At 39.5% G+C, this 20,698-nt stretch overlaps 1 protein-coding gene across 1 annotated transcript in view; it reads left to right on the plus strand.

Annotated features, from left to right (window-relative positions):
* The first annotated feature begins 233 nt into the window (after positions 1–233).
* Positions 234–20,698, plus strand: part of CLYBL (citrate lyase beta like) — a 130,202-nt gene continuing 109,737 nt past the window's right edge. The window contains exon 1 of the mRNA XM_027880365.1: positions 234–256. Within this exon, the coding sequence (XP_027736166.1) occupies positions 249–256 (8 nt within the window). The 5' untranslated portion in view covers positions 234–248. The remainder of the gene's footprint in view (positions 257–20,698) is intronic.

A 20,698-nucleotide genomic window follows, 5' to 3' on the forward strand; every position in this document is an offset into this window, starting at 1 on the left:
TCGACTCAAAACGTGTGATCTATATAGGCATACCTATATAGAGATTTTTCCATAGAGGTGTAATACATTAAAAATATATGTAAAAGGCACAAGACACATTTTGAAGATGTAATACCTTTAATTTTATATTCTTTCCTATTGCAAGATGATTTTTAAATTGGGAAACTTGGGAAAACCTTGTAAATGAGGCTGCTGGTTTATTTATTTATTTGTTTCGTTTCAGCTGAGACAGATGGGATTCTCGGATCATGCACTGTTAAGCCTTCCTTTGGAATTCGCGCCACTGTGGCCACAGAGCCCAGATGGTGCTTAAATCTGTCATTTTTTAACAACCCGACTTTCTTAATTTTATATCCAAACACATTGAGCATTCGAAGTGATTAATTACTGTCCAGATATGTCTGTGCTGCAGCAATTTACTCGTGTGTGCCAAAGATCATTTTGTTTTGGAGTAGGTAGTTTGGTGAGGGCTGAGTGGGTGGCAAGAGACTCACTGGAAAATACTTTATGTTGGAGGTAGCAGCGTGGTGCTCCTTGTATCGCCTTCCCACAGCAGTGGCTGAGCAAAAAGTTTCAATAAGTAAAACAGAATTTTGGTGCATGAGGACTTTTTACATCCGTGAGGAATGCAAATAAGCTTCATTTTCACCAAATCTTCCACTTCACATCAAAAAAGAATTTTTGAATGCATGACAAATACCAGCATTATCCTTTCAGGATCTTATATCCAGACACTAGTGGCAGGGCCAAGATTATAATGGCCAGGTATTTGGTAAGAGAAAACTGAAGGGTTTTTGTCAAGAAGCAGAGCTTGTTCCCGGAGGTTTCAAGAACCAAATGGTCAGATTACTGTAATTCTTCAGAATCAGATGTTTCTCTGTGTCTTCTCCTCAGTTTTGTGGAGTTTTTTTTAAGTGGTCATTTTTGTGATGGAGTTTAAATATTATTTGCAAGTCCAACACTTGCATTAATTCTCATGCTTGCAGCAGGCTGCCATCAGTTCCTCAATTTTGGAATTGAGGGAAGGGCTGATGCTGCATGGTTCATTGCAGCTCTAACTCTGTCTTCACAGTGGACATCAGTATAGCCCATCAAAATCCTTGAACTGCTGCTGCTGCTCCTTTGACCAAGAACCATCAGACAACCACCTGAAGATTATTCTTGCTTGTTGCCGCGTATTGTTTATTTGGTTACTTAGATTTGGTGCAGGTGGAAGTGTAGCTTTCAAAAACCCAGAGAAGTGGGAGCTTCCTCCAACCAAGAATCAACCAGGATTTCTAGGACTTCCGTCCCCTCTGTGAAGGAATTGTATTGCTCGTGGTATGTTTAACACCGGCAGAGCAAATGTCTAACTTTTTCCATTACTGGGGGACGCTGGGCGGAGTCAGGCTGTGTCATGCCTTCTGCATACAGTCTTTACACCTTGTACAGCCTTAAGTGTTAGCACCACTGTTTCATGTTTTACCCACAATGCACACCACTGCTGAGGACCAGTTTGGGCTCAAGAACAATTTGCACTTATCTAAAGAGGAGAAGTTTAGCAGTGATGAATCTGGGTTCTTCTTAAAAACCTAGAGAAGGGGCTATTCCTCATCATATGAACACACTTTAAAAGGAGTGTATCATGAGTCTGAATGTTCCAATTTTTGAATGTACTGTTATTTAACACTCTGCCGTAGAAGGGTTTTGTTCCATGAGTGCTACATCTTCGTATAGACATTCTCCTTGTTAAATTTCAGTAGAATTTAATTACCATTAGTAATTACTGACTGGTGGTCACTGTTGCAAAATTGATAATATTAAAAAGCTAATGCACAGGATTTAAAGAAACACCTTTTAAGCAGGGAGGCACCGAAGCCCAGTGCTGTATCCCAGCACTGCCTCTGGAGCAGTGAACATTACTTCTTTCACATCCAAATTTTCCTCCCATTTTCTTACACAGTCTAGGAGGTCTTAGAGTAATTATATGACGTTGCAGCAATGCTTTGATGTTTGTTTGTGGTTTATGATTTAATAAGACAGGAGAAGGCTGAGAGGGCTCTGGTTTTTAGAAGGAGAGATTAATTGCTTTCTGGGCAGGGAGTTTGAGTTACTGTGTGTTTCCTCACTCTTTTAGTGGTAATATTGGTGATATTGATATCTAGCATGACATTTTTCAGACAGCCTAAGACTGCTATAAGTTAGAAAGGAGTATTTCTGTCCTTTCTGATTTGTAATCTACCGTATACTAAGAGCTGCTTACAGTGTCATCTTATATAGCATTGAACTGTTAATTTTAATGTAAGTTATAAATCTGAAGTTTATATAAAAAATACTGATAAACCCTCAACCTAAGCCCCAGTATTAAAAAAATAACTGCTCTACATTGCTAGTGCTAGATTAGAATAAGCCTGGTTAGTATTTAATTTCTTTTTTTTTCGTTTGATAAATAATTCATCTTTGTAGCAACTCTATAAGCTGTTAATAAAATCAAACTAATCAAATCAAATAAAATCAAATTAGTAAAATCTTAAGCTTCCATTAAAATGGATCCTGGTGGTGTGGTGGGAATTCATTCTTTCACTAAGTAGGTTGAATTCTCTCCTCACCTTGTTCCTGGGTATCATACTAGCTTTGGTAGCCCATTTAGTGCCTGTACTAAGCATCAGAGTTAATTCTACGCTTCCAAGATGCCCCTAAAATGTAATAATTGTACTTTCTTAGACAATGAAAGTGACAGTTTGGTGGATTTTTTCACCGTCTTTATTAAATACTAATTGACATCTGTAGCTCCAAGTCTATTTTGTCTTTCCTGTATAAAGAAAATGCCTTAAGTTCTGGTCCTGGTTTCCATTCCCTTTATTTCCAGGAAGACGTAGAAAATTATGACACTATAAAAAAAGTGCTACTTGGTTTGCACTTTTTGAAATACTTCAGAGCAGTTTCACCCTTGCAGAAATTACTGCTGTTGCCACATTAGTATTGCATGTTTGCTTTTGGAACAGAGATTACTTGGAATATCTCTACAGCATCTTCCTTAAATCTTGTTAGCCACAGAAATACCTGGCACTTCTCACCACCTTCTGACACCTGAGTGTGTCTTCTCCTTGCAGTGTACTCCTCAGGAAGTCCAGGGGTTTGATTTGACTACTCAAAATGTAGAAATCCTTTGGATGAGTGAAAGTTAAACCAGGCTATCTAACCAAAACCCCAAAACACAATCAAAAGGATGAAACTCCCAAGATCTTGGTTCTTATTCACCTTTAAAAACAGTGTACTTCATAGACTCATGGAATTACAGAATGGTTTGTGGTGGAAGGGACCTTAGTTCCATCTAGTTCTAACCCTTGCCATGGGCAGGGACACCTTCTGCTAGACCAAGTTGCTCTAAGCCCCATCCAACCCAGTCTTGAACACTTCGAGGGACAGGGCATCCACAGGCTCTCTGGGCAACATCTCTCAGTGCCTCACCACTCTCACAGTAAAGAATCATCAGATTCATCTAAATTCAAATCTATTGGCTTCTATCTTAATTATTTTTCTATCTTCCAGTGCTGACAGACATTATTCCCAGCAAAATATATGTTTTTAGGCCATGTGGCCATTTTCACCTCCTGTCCTCAATCAGGCAGCTTTAATGAAAAATACTGCGAAACAATTGCTTTTTTCCGGAATATACTTTTGTAATGGAGTCAACGCATGATGAGTTTGGTACCCACTCTTCCTAGGGCTCCTCTCTCCTTTCTCCGGGACCACTTCTTCCTAACACCCCAAACGCTGGACTCTCCAGGATGCTGTTCTAATCACACAAAAAAAAGCCGTCTTTCACAAGTGAGTCTTTTTAACCTTTTCCTAATGAGTTCCCAAGTGCTTTTTGGCCACAGATATTAAAGCTTGTGTGTTTGCGATTTCCCTGGCAAGCTGCCGTTCGTAAAAAGGATATAGTGTTTTCTTGGTCCTTTGCCCAAAGTAATTTTGCAAGGAACTGTAAGTGCATTTAGTACATGTCATTCATTGGAGAGAAGTCATTGTAATTGCATTTGATCACAATCAGTTTATGGCTCTTTTATCATGTTTTCATGCTGCATATCTACTCAAACATTATAGCAAAACTTAATGGCTACTGTTTTACTTCTGCATAAAACATTTTATGGCCTTTTTGTGCAGCAGACATTAGGTTTCAATCACCGTTGCCCCATAGAGAGAGAAAAAAGTTGGATGAAGAACTATCAAAAGTCTTTAACTACATAAAATTTTATTTCAGGTCAACTTCCCATAAAAGATATTAAATGTATTTTGTGGTTTATTCTGCACGTTAACAATTCTAGAGGAGCAGCAATATTTTGGGGAAAGCAGTATGAAAGGGGAACGTTAATTCACAGAAGATGTTTTACATTTGGGGTAGTTTTCCTTTGTAAAAGGATGGATTTGAATGTGGAAGGGGTGGCTAGAGAGTGCTGCTGACACATACTCGAAGCGGCTTTAAAAGCTCACTGTTGCCTCCACAAAATTCAGATTTCTGACCTTCTGCTCAGCCTTTTTAATCATTGCTTTAAATTTTTGATGTTCCATTCATAAAACCTAGCACAATTCATGTGCCTTAAATTATATATTTTGCTGCCTGAGTGCTGCCGAAGTTCCCAGCTGAAAAGTTTAATTAAAAGGGAAACTTTGACATGCTGCTGAGAAGATTAGTTCGCATTAGAGTGTTGAGATAAAAGAAAATTTACTTCTAATCTAATTAACACCAATTAAAAGATGTAAAAGAATTTGCATTGGCCAATTGTTAATTATGCATCAATTTGCCTTTCCTGTGACAAAAAAAGCAAAATGTGACCTGTTTTGTTTTAGGATACCTATAGTGTGATGATATTGCCACAGTCATTTTTCATGTGAATTGGTTAAGATGGTAACACTTTCTTTGCATCAACCCAGTGCTTTGGTTTGTGTTCAAGACTTTAGCGCAGGGTTATTTCAGGTTAATTGGTCTGTAGCTTGACAACTGTGTGTAGGGATGATGGAAACACAAACAAAACCTCCAGTTTTACAGAAACCTATTGCTTGCATGTATATGCTGCTTCTCCTTAAATGTGTGTATGTAATAGCTCGGAGGCATTAGAGGGGCATGCCTGTCCACTTCGAAGTTTGTCTGTGTATTTACACATGCTTATATTTTTCTGATTCATGCTTTTTAGATTATAGCTGGGATTATCTAGTAATAAATATGGGTTTATTCCACATGTCTTGGCAGTGCTTTTATGCAGGATGTAGTATTTTGGGAGAATTGGTGTGGCTAGTGAGCTTCTCAATTTTGTTCTAGGTGGAAGGCTGAAAATATTTCATCAGTGTATGGTAGACACTTGCTACATGCTTAAAATGTTCTTTATTGTTTTTATGTCCATTGGTTTGGGTTTTTTTTTCTAGTTTTGCTTTTCAACTTTGGAATTTAAACATGAGATGTTTAGTTCAGTATGAAGAAAGATCCAGGGAAGACTCGGATCTAGAGAGTAAGTACTATGTGGAGCAGCTGAGGGAGCTGGGGTTGTTTAGCCTGGAGAAAAGGAGGCTTAGGAGTGACTTTATCACTCCCTACACCTACCTGGAAGGAGATTATAGCCAGGTGGGGGTCAGCCTCTTCTCCCAGGCAACTAGCAATGGGATGAGAGGAAATGGCTTCATGCTGTGTCATGGGAGATTCAGATTTACCATCAGGAGAAAGTTTTTTTGCAGAAAGGGTTGTTAAACATTGGAGTGGACTGCCCAGGGAGGTGGTGGAGTCACCATGCCTGGAGGTGCTCAAGAAATGACTGGACTTCGCACTACTTGGTGGTGATGAGTCAAAGATTGTTCTCAATGATCTCAGAGGTCTTTTCCAACTTAAATGATTCTGTGTCATTCTGTGACTGTGCTGTTCGTGTTCTGTTAAGCACTTTTATTTTTACTGAGGTTATTATATTACTAGATGATTTTGTATATAAATATCATTTTTTGGGTAACACCACCAAACGAAGAATTAGCTTATGACTTTGGTTGCTGCTTGTGCCTTCAATAACGTGAAGCTAAATTCAATACAAGTTTCCTGAACTCATGTTTCTTTCATCATCTTTCCTGGTGCTTTCACTCTCTGTCTATCTGTACAGCTGATAGTGTAGATACAGTTTGCCTTCAATGTGGCAGATCTAATGGGCTTATGAGGATGTCAAAGCTCTAAGCAGAAAGAAGGTTGTGTATTTCCAGTAACCAGCTACAGAGGAGAGGAGGTGCATGCTGAGGTCTGAAAGAGCAGTTATGTCAACCCACTTGAGGAAAGAAATATGGAAATGGAGTTTTATGGCCACATTGTAAATTACGGGGACAAAAGAGAACAGAGAACGTGTGAAGGGGAACAGAAATATTTGTGTTACAGTATTGCTTGCAATCAAATACTATAGAGTTGCAACAATGTCTTAATTAAGAATTGCCCTGAATTTGATCACCATATTCAAAAACATAAGTAACTCTTTACCACTGTAAACATTATCAAGTAGCTCTTCTCTATGTCTTCATGTTATACCTTGCTGAGCTCTTCTTTATGCTTTATATTGCCTTTTGTGAAAAGCATCACAAAGGTTCTTTCTAAAGAAAACAAACCAGGAGCTAGAACATTAGGAGTATATTATATATTTGACCAATCACTTTTATAAAGTCTGATGCAAGTCTTTAATCTCAGATCCTTGGAGAATGCTTTAGTTTTTAATATTTCTATGACCTTCTCTGGGGGACTGAAAAATTACTTTGAAGTATTAAAGTGGTGCATGGAGTTTTAGCTGTGTGATTCCCATTAAAGTCAGTAGGAGCCAGGTAGCTAAAACTCAACACAACTATGAAAACACACTCCTTGTGCAGTGTTAAGTAGTAAAGCAATTCTGTGACATGGCAGTGACATTTTACTGCATTTGCTGGCTTTATAGGTCCACTCAAGGCTTGTATTTTTACTGGAGTTTTACTGTTCAGTGAAAATAGTAAAGAATTATTCAAAAGCAGGTGTAGGCTATTCTTCTAAAAGGCACAGCTGTTGGGGAAAGCTGGAAAATTACCTATATTTTTAATGTAAAATGGCAACATCTGTTTTGCAAACTCTGAGCTCGTCACCTGCAGACTGGCCATACTGTAAGCATTTGCTTGAGGTGCCTGAAACTATTTTGCATACTCTCAGTGCAGGGCCAAAATCAGCCCTTGGTATCCCATGATGCTGGCAGGTGATGGGGATTTCTCAGCTCAGCCATGCTCCTGTCGATGAGAAAGAAGAACCAGGGCTTCCCAGAGGTAGGGCAAAGCAACCGTCCAGAAGAGAAGCCTGATCTATTTAATACCGTTTCTTTTTGAAATATCTCTACATTTGTCTATACGCGTTTATGAAGTTTAATTTACACCAATGTGAGGCAAGAAATCAGCTGTTCTGTTCACCTTGCCTAAAATCAGAAAGGAGGATTTAAAGCTTCCAAATGTTGCATTTCACAGCAACGTTCAGTAGCCATCTGGGCAGCCTTCTAATGACATTCTTACCTGGGGCTGCCGTGTCCTCACAAGCAAGGACCAGAGTTTTCTATCAGTACTGCTGTCTGGTACGTGCTCCTCCCTACAGTAGTAGCTCACAGATGTAGCTTCTGAGAGGAGTCCTCCAAGTTGCAATGATGAGGTGTATTGTCATAAAAGGTTCTCAAGGAAATAAACTTAAAGCTATCCTATCTGTTTCATAGGCAGCACTGAAAACTCAAAATCATTTACTCCAGAGTATTGGGGCCTGAGTTCATCACTGATATGACACAGCCTACAATACTCAAAAGATAAATCTAGACGTTAATATCCAACTACAACTTCTTGATATGGCCAATGATATGCAGACATTTACATTTTCACCAAAAAATTGACTCAAAGCACAAACTGCAGAGATAAAAATTCCATATCAAAGAGGAGTTCTGCAGTACTTCTATTTTGAAACAGGGCACTGCATTTAGAAGTCGTAGTGTTGACTTCCTTGGGTCCATCATTTATATGAAATAGATGTTCTGAGCTTCCTTGGGTTCTTTTTAAAAACCATTTTCAAACCTTTTGAGAAGACCATAGTGATGAAATACAGGATACGGGCACAAGGCCAAGCACTTGCTCAGTTTTCCTGCTCTGCTACCCCATGCATGTTTATACTGACCTGTTGGGAAATGTATAGTAATATTTATTGCTACATGAAAATAGAGAGTAACTCTTCTCGTATGGTTAATGCAAAATTACGTTTCTGAAATTTTTAAACAACACAGTGTATGAGTGTGCATCTGTATTTGCGTATTTAATTCAATTACTAGAAAAGTCTTACCTTTGATTTGCAAAAGATAGCAAACATCTGAAAAACAGAAGAAATAATAGTATCATTACATTAGCTTTATTAGACTTTCCAGGCCTACAGATGTAAATAGAATATGATTTTATTTAATAGATTATTATTTTATTATTAATTTCTCTTTAATTGAGAAATTTTTTGTAGTATGCAGAGACTAAATTGAATTTTTATTACGTACCTATTCAGGGACCAGTCCAAATGATTCTTTAAGCAGTTTAGGAAAAAAAAAATGCTCATTGAAGACTTGTTAAGTCGTGTGAGAATATGCATTAAATGCTTATCTCTCCTGTGGGTATGTAGGTATCAGCTACTTGGTTTACTGTGTGAGGTTTAATGCTTTTCTTCTAATTTCTAATGAACTTTACCACCAGACTACTTGATCATGACTAAGCCTATGAACAATGCAAATGGAATTGCCCCCTGATGGTGAGGAATGGGGCCCAGATGGCCCTTAAAAGGTGATAATTAGGAAATATAGCATATCTGAGTAGCTAGAAAGAGAGAAATTTGTTGAAGACAGTCAATCTGTTTGAAGCAATGGTCTTTCCCTTAATTATATAGATTTTCATTTAAGGCTGCTTTCAAGTAAATTTTCCCAGAAAATTTTATTTGCAACTGGAAACTAGAAACCACTGATTCTGCTTCTCCCTGTTTTAAATTCTCCGTGGAAACTTTTCGTGTTGTCTTCAAAATAAGAGTGACGGGCTGGCTGTATATGTTGTCACAGTATTTTGGGTTGTAGGTACCCTTCTGCTGTGAAATGGCAGCAAAATGAGAAGCACCAGAGATACAGATATTGGTACATTGTAAAATATATGTATTACCAGATTTCAACTGTAAATTCTGCTTGATGAGGATTTTATTGCTTCTAGAAAGATTTGTCACTGTTCTGAGCATTTCTTTGCCTTTTCGGGGTTTCATGAAAGCTCAGATTTTTATTTCTCTCTTTAACTTTATAACTTTATTAAAACACTGTGATTTGGAAATATATTGTTGCTTTATATTATAGATCAGATGGTAATGAAATAGTACACAGGTCATTTAAGGCTTTCCATTGCAGCTCTCACTTTACAGCTGCCTTATGAAATGAGGTTTTATGTTGATTGCATTTGCTGTGTTGTGAGAAAATAGCCAGTGGGGAAGGGACATCCTTCTTGGAGGATGTTACAGGGTTAAAAAGACAAGTTACTGGTAAATCCACTCCTATTAATTTTGTAAATTCAGTAAACTGTGTCCCTGAGAGTTATGTGACACATATTGGAGTTTCAGACAACAGGTAGATAGATGTAAAGAGAGAGCCATTTCACAGGTATTAGTTTTTTGAATATGAAATTTTGACTTGAATTCGAGTGTTGAACACAAGCCTATGACAAGTATTTACCAGTAAAATCTGTTGTGGTGGCCTGCTTGCCTCAAGCTTACATCATGATTCACCGTGTCAGAAGTAATTCTCCAAAACACAGGTCTGAAGCCTCACGGACTGTGTTTTATTGCTGTGAGAGAGGATAGACTTGCTGACAGACTAGGGAAGGTCCTCCAGGAGGATTTTTTTGTCCCATAAAATATTTAATTTTGTCTCATAGTCTGTCTTTTAGGAGACAGTACAATATTCTTACCCTGTCGCATTGAAATAAAAATATAGGGCTCAGCAGCCACTGTATTGCCTTAGCCCAGAAGTGCTCTGATTGTCATTGTCTGTGTTAACCTCCACCTTATGTTATGTATTGTCCTCGGTTTCTAAATGCATTTTCCTCAACTTCTCCTTGGCTGAATTGGGATCATTAAAAGGTCAAGTTTCCAGATCTTTAAATATCAATGCATTACTGGTTTCTCTTCTGCCTGACCGTCGTCTTCTTGCTAGGAACCAAAATCTAGTGCTAAAGGAAAGCCAACCTCTTGAGAAGGAAGCTACAGGAAAACGTTTTTTTTTCCATAATTTCTTTTGATTTTCTTTCTTCCAAGTCTAAGGTACTCTAGTGAATAGGATGATACCTATTTAGTTGTTGCTTCTGTGTCATGAAGTCTTATTGCAGAAAGTAAAAATATTTTCAGGACTTTGAATATACTTATAACATCTTGTTTGATGATGCAAATTATATTAAATGCTAGTTTTAATATGATGTGTAATTAAAAGGTAGTCTTTTTTGTCAGTTTGCTATAGATTGATCTGACATTGTTGTAATATATCTATAAATTGCTCCTCAGGCAGATAGTCATCTGACCAATATTTTTTTTTTAGTTAATAGTTGTTTTAGTTAAAGAGTTAAGAGTTTCGAAGCATGAAAGCAAAGTTTATGAAATTCTCACATTTTTAGAAGAGTTTTAAAACTATTAGTTATTACATAGAAAAAATCTAAATTGTTAAGAATAGCTCTGGCTGACAGTATTTAAATTCAAATTAGTATAATTTTAGGAGATGTGTGACTACTGAAGTGCCAAAAAACTACCAGCTGTAAGTGTGTGTGTGGGCGGAAATAGTAAATAAACACAGCAGATTTTGTCCTCCCCACCTCACATATCGCAGCATACTGTAAATAAAAATGTCATTTCAGCAAGGCCTGTGGGATTCACCATGTGCCTGATTGAGGAGTGGTCCAGACACAGACCCCACCAATCAGCATCTATGTCTACAGCCAGATCCAGCGTGCAAGTGAGAGCAGTCACGGTGAGAATCGTCTGTGGCCCTTGCATAATTTCGATGATTTTCTGAGTGTTGGAATAGCACTGCATATTTGGATAAAAATAGTTTAGCACACACACAAAAGAGGGTGTTGTTCTTCTTGATGTTTGACAGTTTGACAGTTGATGTTTGTAGATAAGAAGCAGTTTGCCTGTTCATCACTTCCAGAAGTGACTTTCCGTTTGTCAAGTCACGTGGTTTCCTTCCAGCAGGCTCCCACCTTTCCTTCCTCCACCTTTCCTGCCTACTCCAGGAGGCTGTGCTCCCTTCCCTGCCACAAGAGAAGGCTTTGCTGCCACCCCATTGTATCTCCCAAGTCTCCCATGCACTCCATTTCTTTTTGTTCTGTCTGGTTTTAACCAAATAAGCAAATCTTACCTGCTAGGCATGATGCCACTGCTTCCCAGTGTTTCTGTAGGGTCAAGGTTTTGGGTTCCCTTCTGCTTTGAATGGAATAGTTGGGGTTATGCTGCTGCTATTTTGCAGTTGGTTTAAAAAAAAAAAAAAACAAAACACAACAACTCTTACTCCCATTAATGTTGTATGTTATTCAAAAAATGTTGTAGTCTCTCTATCCATCCCAGCCTACCAAAACCCTTCCAGAACATTCCAGATTCTGTCATTTTACAGGTAATTTATCACAAGGTTAATTTTACATAGCAGGAAGGAGAAGTCAGAGGTGGAGGGTTACTGCACGGCATTCTGATGCAATTCAGTGTGCTTGCTCTGTTTATTATAATTGATTGGGAATGGTTAAAGTACCTAACAGCTGCCTACTATATTGTGCTGATATTTATATGGTACTTTTATATTCTGTCTGAAACCATAAGCACAAAGGGTTTCTAAAGAATTAATATAAAACTTGCTTGTAAAATTCCACGGTTTATAGCACAATTCGTTTGGTGCAGACCTGTTTGGTTTATGTGGGTGGATGCTGTTTAACTCAGTGCAATCCTTTTCCATGTTTCTCTCACACAGAAAAACTCCACGTTTTGAAAAGCTCAAAACCTTTTATCTGACTGAGACAAACCTAACATCTCTTTGTAAGGAATTATTTCTGAAGTAGGTGACAGGTATACATGCAAGATTAATGTGGCATAGATATCCTGAAGTACTTTAAGTCACTTGGATAACCAGTGGCCACTTTTCCTTAGCACTTGAAGCCTTTTGTTTGGGATTAACTCTTTAGTAGCTTGCTTTCTCGCCCTTTCAAACAGACAGCCTATGGCTTGATCTAGGCAAAATGATACCGGTGCAAACTTGCTCAGGACCATCTTTTCCCTTTATCCGGTGACCACACTTGCCACGAGATGGGCCTTTTCTGATACTTTCTCCAAAGCTGAATTTACAGTTTCATGAGTTTTACACCTAACCTGGGGTTTGTGGCTCCTGGTTTCCTGCTCTGGTCGGGGTAAACCATAAGCCCTTTTCCTCCTAAGCCTGTGACCATTGAAAGGCTTTGTACCACCTTCATCCAGCTGTGCTGGCCTGTCAGTGAAGGAGCATAATAAGCTGGGGGAAAATTTACAGCTCTTTCTAGTTGTTGGTAAACACTTGCTCTGGAGCCTCTTCCACTTCTCCAGTTTCAATGACTTTCTGGGAGTCACTGTATTTCAGTCCCATAAATAACATTATTCTAATCCTGCCTGCATATATTCTGATTAACTCAACTGGGAGCATGCAAAAGCTGAGCTGGCTAGGATAAACTGAAGGGACTGGGAGAAAGAGAGCAAGTTATTAGTCCCAAGTCAGTGGCTTTGCTAAGGGCAAAGGAGGTGTGATGTGAATTTTTTCCAAGTCCTTTCTGACTGCAGATGGTGGTGAGACTGTCCTGGACATCTCTACCTACCAGGAGACTGGTCTTTCCCCAACCCATAGCGTCTTGGGACTTCAGACTTGGTGTTTGACTGTGGAAGAACACCTTGCAACTGGTGGGCCAGCCCTGTCCCATGACAAACGAAACATGGTTGGAAAGCAAGTTTTCCTGGAGCAGTGTTAGCTGTGTATTGCACTGACCATTAGTCCTACCTGATGCTGTAAACTCACTCAGTTGCCTTGCTTTGGTGTTATGCCTGCTGGGGCACTTGAGTCTCTAATTCCCTCTCTGGATGAGGTTTCAATGAATTTGCACCTGAAACATTAAAACCCACAAAGTTTTAACATGTGTGGAGTATTCTGGTTTTGAACTGTGTGGTTCCCACATTTCCAGACTTTTCTGTGCAATCAGACGGCCTTGAGTTGGTATTACCATCTTTTAAAAGTTGTCATATAGATCTGTGACTCTCAGAAAGTCAGGGTGAACAAAAGACAGCATACCATGTTTTATAATGCTGATAAATCCCGAGGGCACAGTTAGCATACTGAATGTTAACAAAAATGAGAAGAGGCAAATGCCTCCATGAGTGCAGCTATTTGTGCCCATTTTTTTTTCATGGGCTGGATTTAGCTTTAATGAATGCATCAGTGTGGCAGGAGCATCAGAGGCACTCCCTGCCTCTTCCCACCCTTCCCACCCCTGGTCCGGATGTTATTACACAATGTTAAGCATATTCTTTCCTGGGCATTTGCAAAAGAATAGGAAGATTACCTTATTTTCATGTCTATAGCCTGCATCACAGATAACTTGTTAGAAGTACTTATACTTGAAAATAAAGCTGTGGTTAATCTGCACCCGCAGAAAAACCTGTATTAAATAAAGAGTCAGGAGCAGGGTGGGATTAGAGAGAGAAAAAACTAATTGGTCACGCAGAAGAAGCTCTCGGGCCACTGGAAGAAGAGTAAACTCCCCATCACATGCATTCTCCTTATTTTGTTTCAATTTGTTTTTGAACAGTTAAATCATGGATTGCATATATGAAAAGAGGATACTAGGAATTCATGGTTTGGGAAAGGAGCAAAGCTGCCTGCTTTAACATTGTGCTTAGTAGTGGGATATAAGGAAGTGGCCTTCACTTTGCAAAGCAGTTTTGAGTTCAGGTAGCTAATATACATCTGCTGAGCTCAGGTAAAAACACAGTGAAGAGGAGGCACTTCGGTTTTGTTCTGAGGTCGTACCCTGACTATACCTGGAGTTAACCTTCTGACTAAAATGAAGTACCTAGTTTCCAGTGTCATCCTACCTGCCAATATCTGCCATGGACAAGTTATTTCAGTGGGGGGAAAAAAAAAAAAAAAAGGCAAGCTGCTTTTTTATCAGGGAGAAGCCTGAGGTGATGGAATCCTCAGCCTTACAAAAATATAAATGACCAGGCTTTGATTCCTGCAGCAGGTTTAAGGCTGATTATTTTAAGAACCGTTGAAACCTGAAGCCGCAGCCCTCTGATTACAGTCCTAGTCTGTATTTGTCATAGTGCAGTAATGATTTCTAACATCTATTTTAGTTTGGATTTAGAGAGAGAGAGGCAACCTACACTGAAGTGTATTACCATGCTCTGACTTGTGAGCATTGTGTAGGAGGTTTAAGTCAGATTATTTTAAGAACTCAACAAGCCTGAAACAGCATTTTTATGATTATAGCTTTTTCCCCCCCATCCTTTCCACCCGGAGCAGTAGTGAATTCTAACATCTCTTTTAGCTGGCTTTAGAGCAGAGCCAGCCTACACTGAATTGGCCTCTTTTGATGCTACAGTATTGACTGAGGGGAGGGACAGATGGAACAAAAATCCTAATTGCCCAAACTTACAATAGGTTCCCAGCAGCAGCCATCACAAAAGAAATGTTAATGCAGCAAAAGGTAAATGGAAGGAAGCTAAACCCAACTTGCAGACAATTCAAAACCTACATCAATTTATTTTAAACTGCTTCCTGCAGTTTGTGAACACCTTCCTTGTCATAGTAGAATTGTATTTGTTTTTACATTAGTCACTGCTCTGCAGAAGTCTTATCATGCTTCTGCAATTTGTAAAGTAACTGAAAAATTCCATCTTAGGATGAGGAACAAATGACTTCCTGTGGTCCAGGCCAACTCTGTTGAAGTTATTTGTTGCAAATGGTCAACTTGCCCTGCATAGTCTTCACAGCTGCAGCTGAACACTATCTTTTCTAGCAGTGAGACATGAGAGTATCTGCAAGCACAACAGATGGCAGCAGTATTTTGATGTTTCAGCCTCAAAATGAGGGGGCAAAATGTCATTACTCATCCATCCATCCATCCGTCCATCTCACAACAATTTTGTTAATGTGTCATTCATCAGATTTATATCTGCCATGTTTTCTGTTCCATTTCCATTTCCTGATTCCCTTACCTATATGTCTGCCTTTTAAAATGTAGCTCCTGAGGATGATGTTACAATTAATTAACAGCATGCTATAAACTGAAGAGTGCATTGCAAGAAACCTGTGTCCCTGATCCATGCCATGAAAAGCTCCCCCTCATTAAACAGATTTTAAGAGTTAGTGTCTTTGACTGACCATCACTAAACTTTTCTAATAATGGGCACAGCCGAGGATCATTTTGCCAGTTCTTAGTAGGCATTAATTCAAGATACACCTTTAACATGCTTTTAGCCAGTGTTAAGAGTCTCTAATGACAGAACAAGCCCTCTTGTGTTGGACCAAAACTTTGCTATTTGGGAAAATGATCCATTCTCTAAAGAGACATCAGTCATAAATAATTAATATCTAATTTTTTAGCTTTTGTTTGGGATGATTTCCATAGATTTCCATAGTCCATGGTTCTACAGCTGATGGATACCTGCAGTTACACTCTCAGGAGAAGAAAATACAACTGTCTTTTAAAATTAAAGTGAGGTGGGAACTGGTCCATATTTAGCCCAGAAGATTTTTTTTTTTTTTTTTTTTTTTTACTGTGTTAATTAAAAAATGTGTAGTTTCCATGCCTGGAAACTAAATCGTGCCATGACTGCCTTAGTACCTTATTGAATTTGGCAGTCAGGTTCCTTCCTGGCCTTCTCATGATCATACATCATGCTAGCAAAGTCTCTCACATGGACAAGAGCTGCAGAGGACAAAGCCTTCAGCCAGTGGGCCAAAGGAAGTTATTAATGCGATTGTGTGTTTAATCAGAAGCTTTCTTAGTCTCTATATATTCAATCTAAAGTACTCTGCCATCAAGATAGCTTTTTAAAGGAAAATTAACCTCTCAGATGCAACTGCATTTGTCCAGCCATGGGGTCATATTTAGAGAGGTGCTCCTCTGCACCCTGAAGGCGGCAGTCAGGATCTTGGAGGTGGCTCTTAATGTGAACATGCTTACATGAACATACTTGTAGGATGATCTGTGATGCTTTTATTGTGCAAAACCCCCCCCGCAGTTATCTACATGGCTTGACATTATTCCGACATATTTTGGCAAAAAACATGGAAGTTCCAAGTGCACAAGTCAGACGCAGAGTTGGACTTTAGGGCTTACCTGTCGGTGCCTTGTAAATAGTAAAAATGCTAAGTAATAAAACTTCTAGAAGTTCCTGCAGAAAGCCTTACCACAGCTCCCTGCAAGGCTCCTACCCTCCCTCCCAAGGTGCCAAGGTACGGTTGGTGTTTTCCACTCTTGCATTTACCTTGCTGCTTCTAAAGCTGTACCTCCAAAAAGCCCCCCTCTACTCACACTACAAAATTACTGTTTATTTATGCTCAGAAACCTCTAATGGGATCATGGTCAGTTGCTGCATCCAACATTTGTGACCATCGCTTTTGTTCTGGAAAACCTTATAATTTCCCTCTCCGTCTGCAGCATGGTCTCAAGTGGGTGGATGGAGGAGGGCAGCTGCCAGCTCTCCCCCTCCCATTCCCTCGTCCAGCTCCAGCTGGGTTCAAGATTTAGCTTTTAATTATAAAGTGCTTTTTCCCACCTCTGTCTGATTATTAACCCCTTCTTTACCTGGCATGTGCACCACTATTGGGAACGCTGTGAAAACACCAACCTAGGGTCCCTGGGGAGATGCATCTGGTGCCGCATAGCAGAGGGGTTTTCGTTAGCAGAAACATCTCCCCTTCTCCTGTTTCCCTTTCTGCCTCCTTTTCCAGGTGACAGGGAGTGAAACTTGGGTTCTTGGGAACTCAATTACTTCCACCCTGTAACCACCCTCTACTGTGGGGCACTTGGTTTCAATGCCTGGCAGCAGTGTCGCTTGCTGTTCCCGTCCACAGTAACAATCCAAGGTCTGTATGTTTAGTTATAAAAGTCAAAGGTTAAGTGATTTGGGAATAAAATGTCACTTAATGCGACAGAAACGCGACAGAACTGAACCTGCTGATGCTTGCATTACTCCTGGGGTTTTCTTTTCGCTTGCAGGCTCAGTGTTAAGTAATTTTATTAACTGAGGAGGGGGAAACAAATTATTTGCTAACATTTTTATCCTATTGCAAAATTTATTGCGTGTTGCTTCATAAGGTTTTGAAAGCAACACAGTTGTGAAGGCAAGGAAAGTAAAAATCAAACGTGTTTGGTTTTTTTTCTTTTGGGGGTATTATTTAAAACGTTGTGCGATTAGTCAAAAAGATTAATTGTTGCTTGTGGCTAAACAGATGATAAATTTTAAAATTATATTATTACAGTGTGTCAGCATAAAAGCTCTGTGTCCCAAGTGTGTCGCCTTTTTATGTTTCTGTTGACAAGGTTCACATTTTATAGCACACTACCAGAAAGTGTTGACACATATTCAGATCACTGATTAAATGTTTTTAAAACGTGCCACTCAGAAACTAACCCTGATGGTCTTGGAGACAGGCATTTTAGAAGTCTAAATGCATTTCCCTTCATCACTTAGGTTGTAACACAGTGAGCAGTATTAATTAACAATTCTCTTTTATTTCTTAAGTTTTAGAACATTACTTAGGAACAGAGCTATTTATAATATATTTTTAGGCACGTATTTTTAAGGTTGTCTTCAACATCATATTAGAAGTGTACATTAAACAGTTCCTTAGATGCTGAAATTGAGAAAAAAAATCATCTTTCTCATATAGGAGTTTGTGGAGGTGTTTTTCGGTTTGGAGGTTTTTTACTTTTGCTTATTGTTAGCGCTTTGATTTGTCTATCTCAAGACCATTGGATGATGTTACAAAGTACAAGGCAGTGTGTTTGTAATTTCAAGCTGAGGTGCTCTCCTTACTTTGGATATTTCACTCATGACTTGTTCCAAGTCCTGCAGTGTGATTTTCCACCTCAGACATGGAATTGCCTGGTGATGGATAAGCTTCCTCCAGATCAACCGTTCAAGTTTACTCAACCAGTTTTTATTGTCTGGTGTCACAAGTTGCTGGGCAGTTCCCATTGCCACTGCTTTCACAGAAGGGCTGCTTCTTCCCTCAGAAAATTCATAGGATAAAAAGCAAAACTGGTCCCGAAAGCACAGGTTAAGGCCTAGATGTTTCCTCCCCAGACCTGCTCACTTTTGCAAATTCAGGCATCTTTGTCGTTTCTGCTCTCATCTATTTTCTGTTCTTGGAAACCAAACAGCCCATTTGCAGGGATAACCATAGGTGTAGTATTACTTGATTGTAAAAATCCCTCCTGTGAGCTGTCATGTGTTTCAGCCTCCTGAGCCTGAGTGTAGCATGACTATCCCAGCTCTTGCTCTGGGCAGCAACTGCTGCTGGGTAGCTACTTCACAGACTGTCCTTCAAAAGAAAATACTTAACTCTCATGAGAAAAACATTACTTTTCATTGGAGGTATGCTGTGAAGGTTAACTTGATATTTTCTACTGGGTTTGAGGTTTAAGAGAAAAGATGTTGCAGAAATATGAAACATGCCATCTATTTGTGCCCTTTCTCAGTGTTTGCAAATGAGTCGCCTGAGTGAAGCTGTAGTATTTCTGTAGTGAAAAGTTTAGTTAAGTAAGAATATCAAGTTTACAAATTACCTTGCTATTTCATGGAACAGGAATGTTTAAAACACTGTAAACATATCTATAGTTATCTCATCTCTTCATTCACTGCTAGATTTTATTCTCTATCAAACTCTACTCATATTATGAGTGCCATCTCTATTCTGTTTTGTTGTCTTGCAATACAACTATTTCGAGATTTTTTTTTTTTTTCCTGGAAAACACTACTAAAATTTTGGGCAAATGGGGAAGCTGACTGAGTGGATAAGGAATTTTTAATTGCACTGTTTAAACCCTTTGCATGCTTTGTTTTATCCATCATTAAAAATAAAATGTGGGGCTTCAACTTCAATTTCTAGGGAAAACTCCCTGTAAACATTTTTAAATAAAAAAGATTTGAAAGACCACTTCCACCCATCTTTATGAATTGAAATAACCTATTAGGGGTAAATAAGTCCTGTTTTTACATCTGTAGGTCCTGGAAAACATCACATATATTCTCAAATACAGCAGATGAAAGAGGCCTAACAATCTCCCATCTGCTCTTGTTGTGATGTTGACCTGTCTCTTGTTTTCCTTTCCTGTTATGCTACTGAGGAGCATTTTCCTAGTGCCTGGACCATGAAACAAAACTGTCAATGGGGCTGTGGTGCAGCCACATGTACAGCAAGTCCCTCCAGTCACCACCTCACCTGAGAGCCCCCTTCTTGTTTTGCTCCTACCATCAGGGTCTGCCACACTTATGGTTGTCATCTCTGCCAGCAGGAAAGTTGGTAGAGCTTGTACAACCCGGAGTGGTAGGAGTGTACCAAAGAGAGATAAATCGTGATTTTACCCGAGAAGGTAATTCAGCCCATTCTTGAGACAGCGGTGATGAACCATCCCATGGGGATATGCCTCTTTCTCCGCAGACTTCCTAAAGGAAAGAGGTAACTTATGTGGGCTTGAGACCTCGTACGTAGTTGACTAAAGAATTTTAAAAGGCACTCTAACAAAATCCTGGCTCTGTTAAATCAGTGACTTTTTTATTTCATTGAATTCAATAGTGCCAACGTAATTCACCCAGAGTGCTCCAGAAAATTCCTCTCTGGCAGTCAGGTGAATGGCTAAGCACAGGGCACCCGAAACTGAACCTCCCATTTGGTGAAATGACATGGCTGACACAGAAATGCAGGATCAGTGACCTCAGCTTGGGGTTCCCCAAGACAAACAAGAAAGCATTGCCTCAATATTGGCTTAATTTATATTTTTGAAAAATAAAATACCTTCCAAGCAGTGACAAATGGAGCCTTCACAGCACAAACAGACGTGAAAATGCATCCATTGCTCTGCTCATGCTACAAAAAAGCCTGCACCCAAACTCCCAGTTGGGTATTATTTCCTGGATTTACTACAAAAAGAACAATGCATGTTTATTAAAAACAGAGTGGCTTTTAGCAGCAGCAGTAGCACCGCACACAATACACCAAAGCACAACAGGGGCCTTCTCCCGGCAATTGATGTGGAGAAGACCTTTGGCAGAGCAATATGGAAATTCGCATTCAGTGGCTTGATTAATTTGGAGTTTGGAAGCCACCTTCCCGAGATGGATGACAGTAGCTTATTAAATAAATAAATAAGGAGCAAGCTGAAGTCGCGCTGGCGTTATAGCATCAGATTTATGTCATCTGCGCAGGCAGAAAAGGCCTTTGTGGCCGCTATTGTTCGGGCTGTCAGCAGAGGCCTTGGCAGCGGCCTTTTGTCGGGACTTGTGTCGGGGGTAATAACGGGGAGATGACGGCGGTTGGTCTGTTTGATGTAACCCAGTTTTATGGATGCCGGAGTTGGCATCCGCACACCCAGGCGGAAGAAAATAAGCGTGCCGGGGCGCTGGGCC

Source organism: Empidonax traillii, unplaced genomic scaffold (assembly GCF_003031625.1).
Source record: "Empidonax traillii isolate 1590-97213 ecotype Southwest subspecies unplaced genomic scaffold, ASM303162v1 scaffold68:size1967880, whole genome shotgun sequence".
NCBI classification, from domain to species: domain Eukaryota; kingdom Metazoa; phylum Chordata; class Aves; order Passeriformes; family Tyrannidae; genus Empidonax; species Empidonax traillii.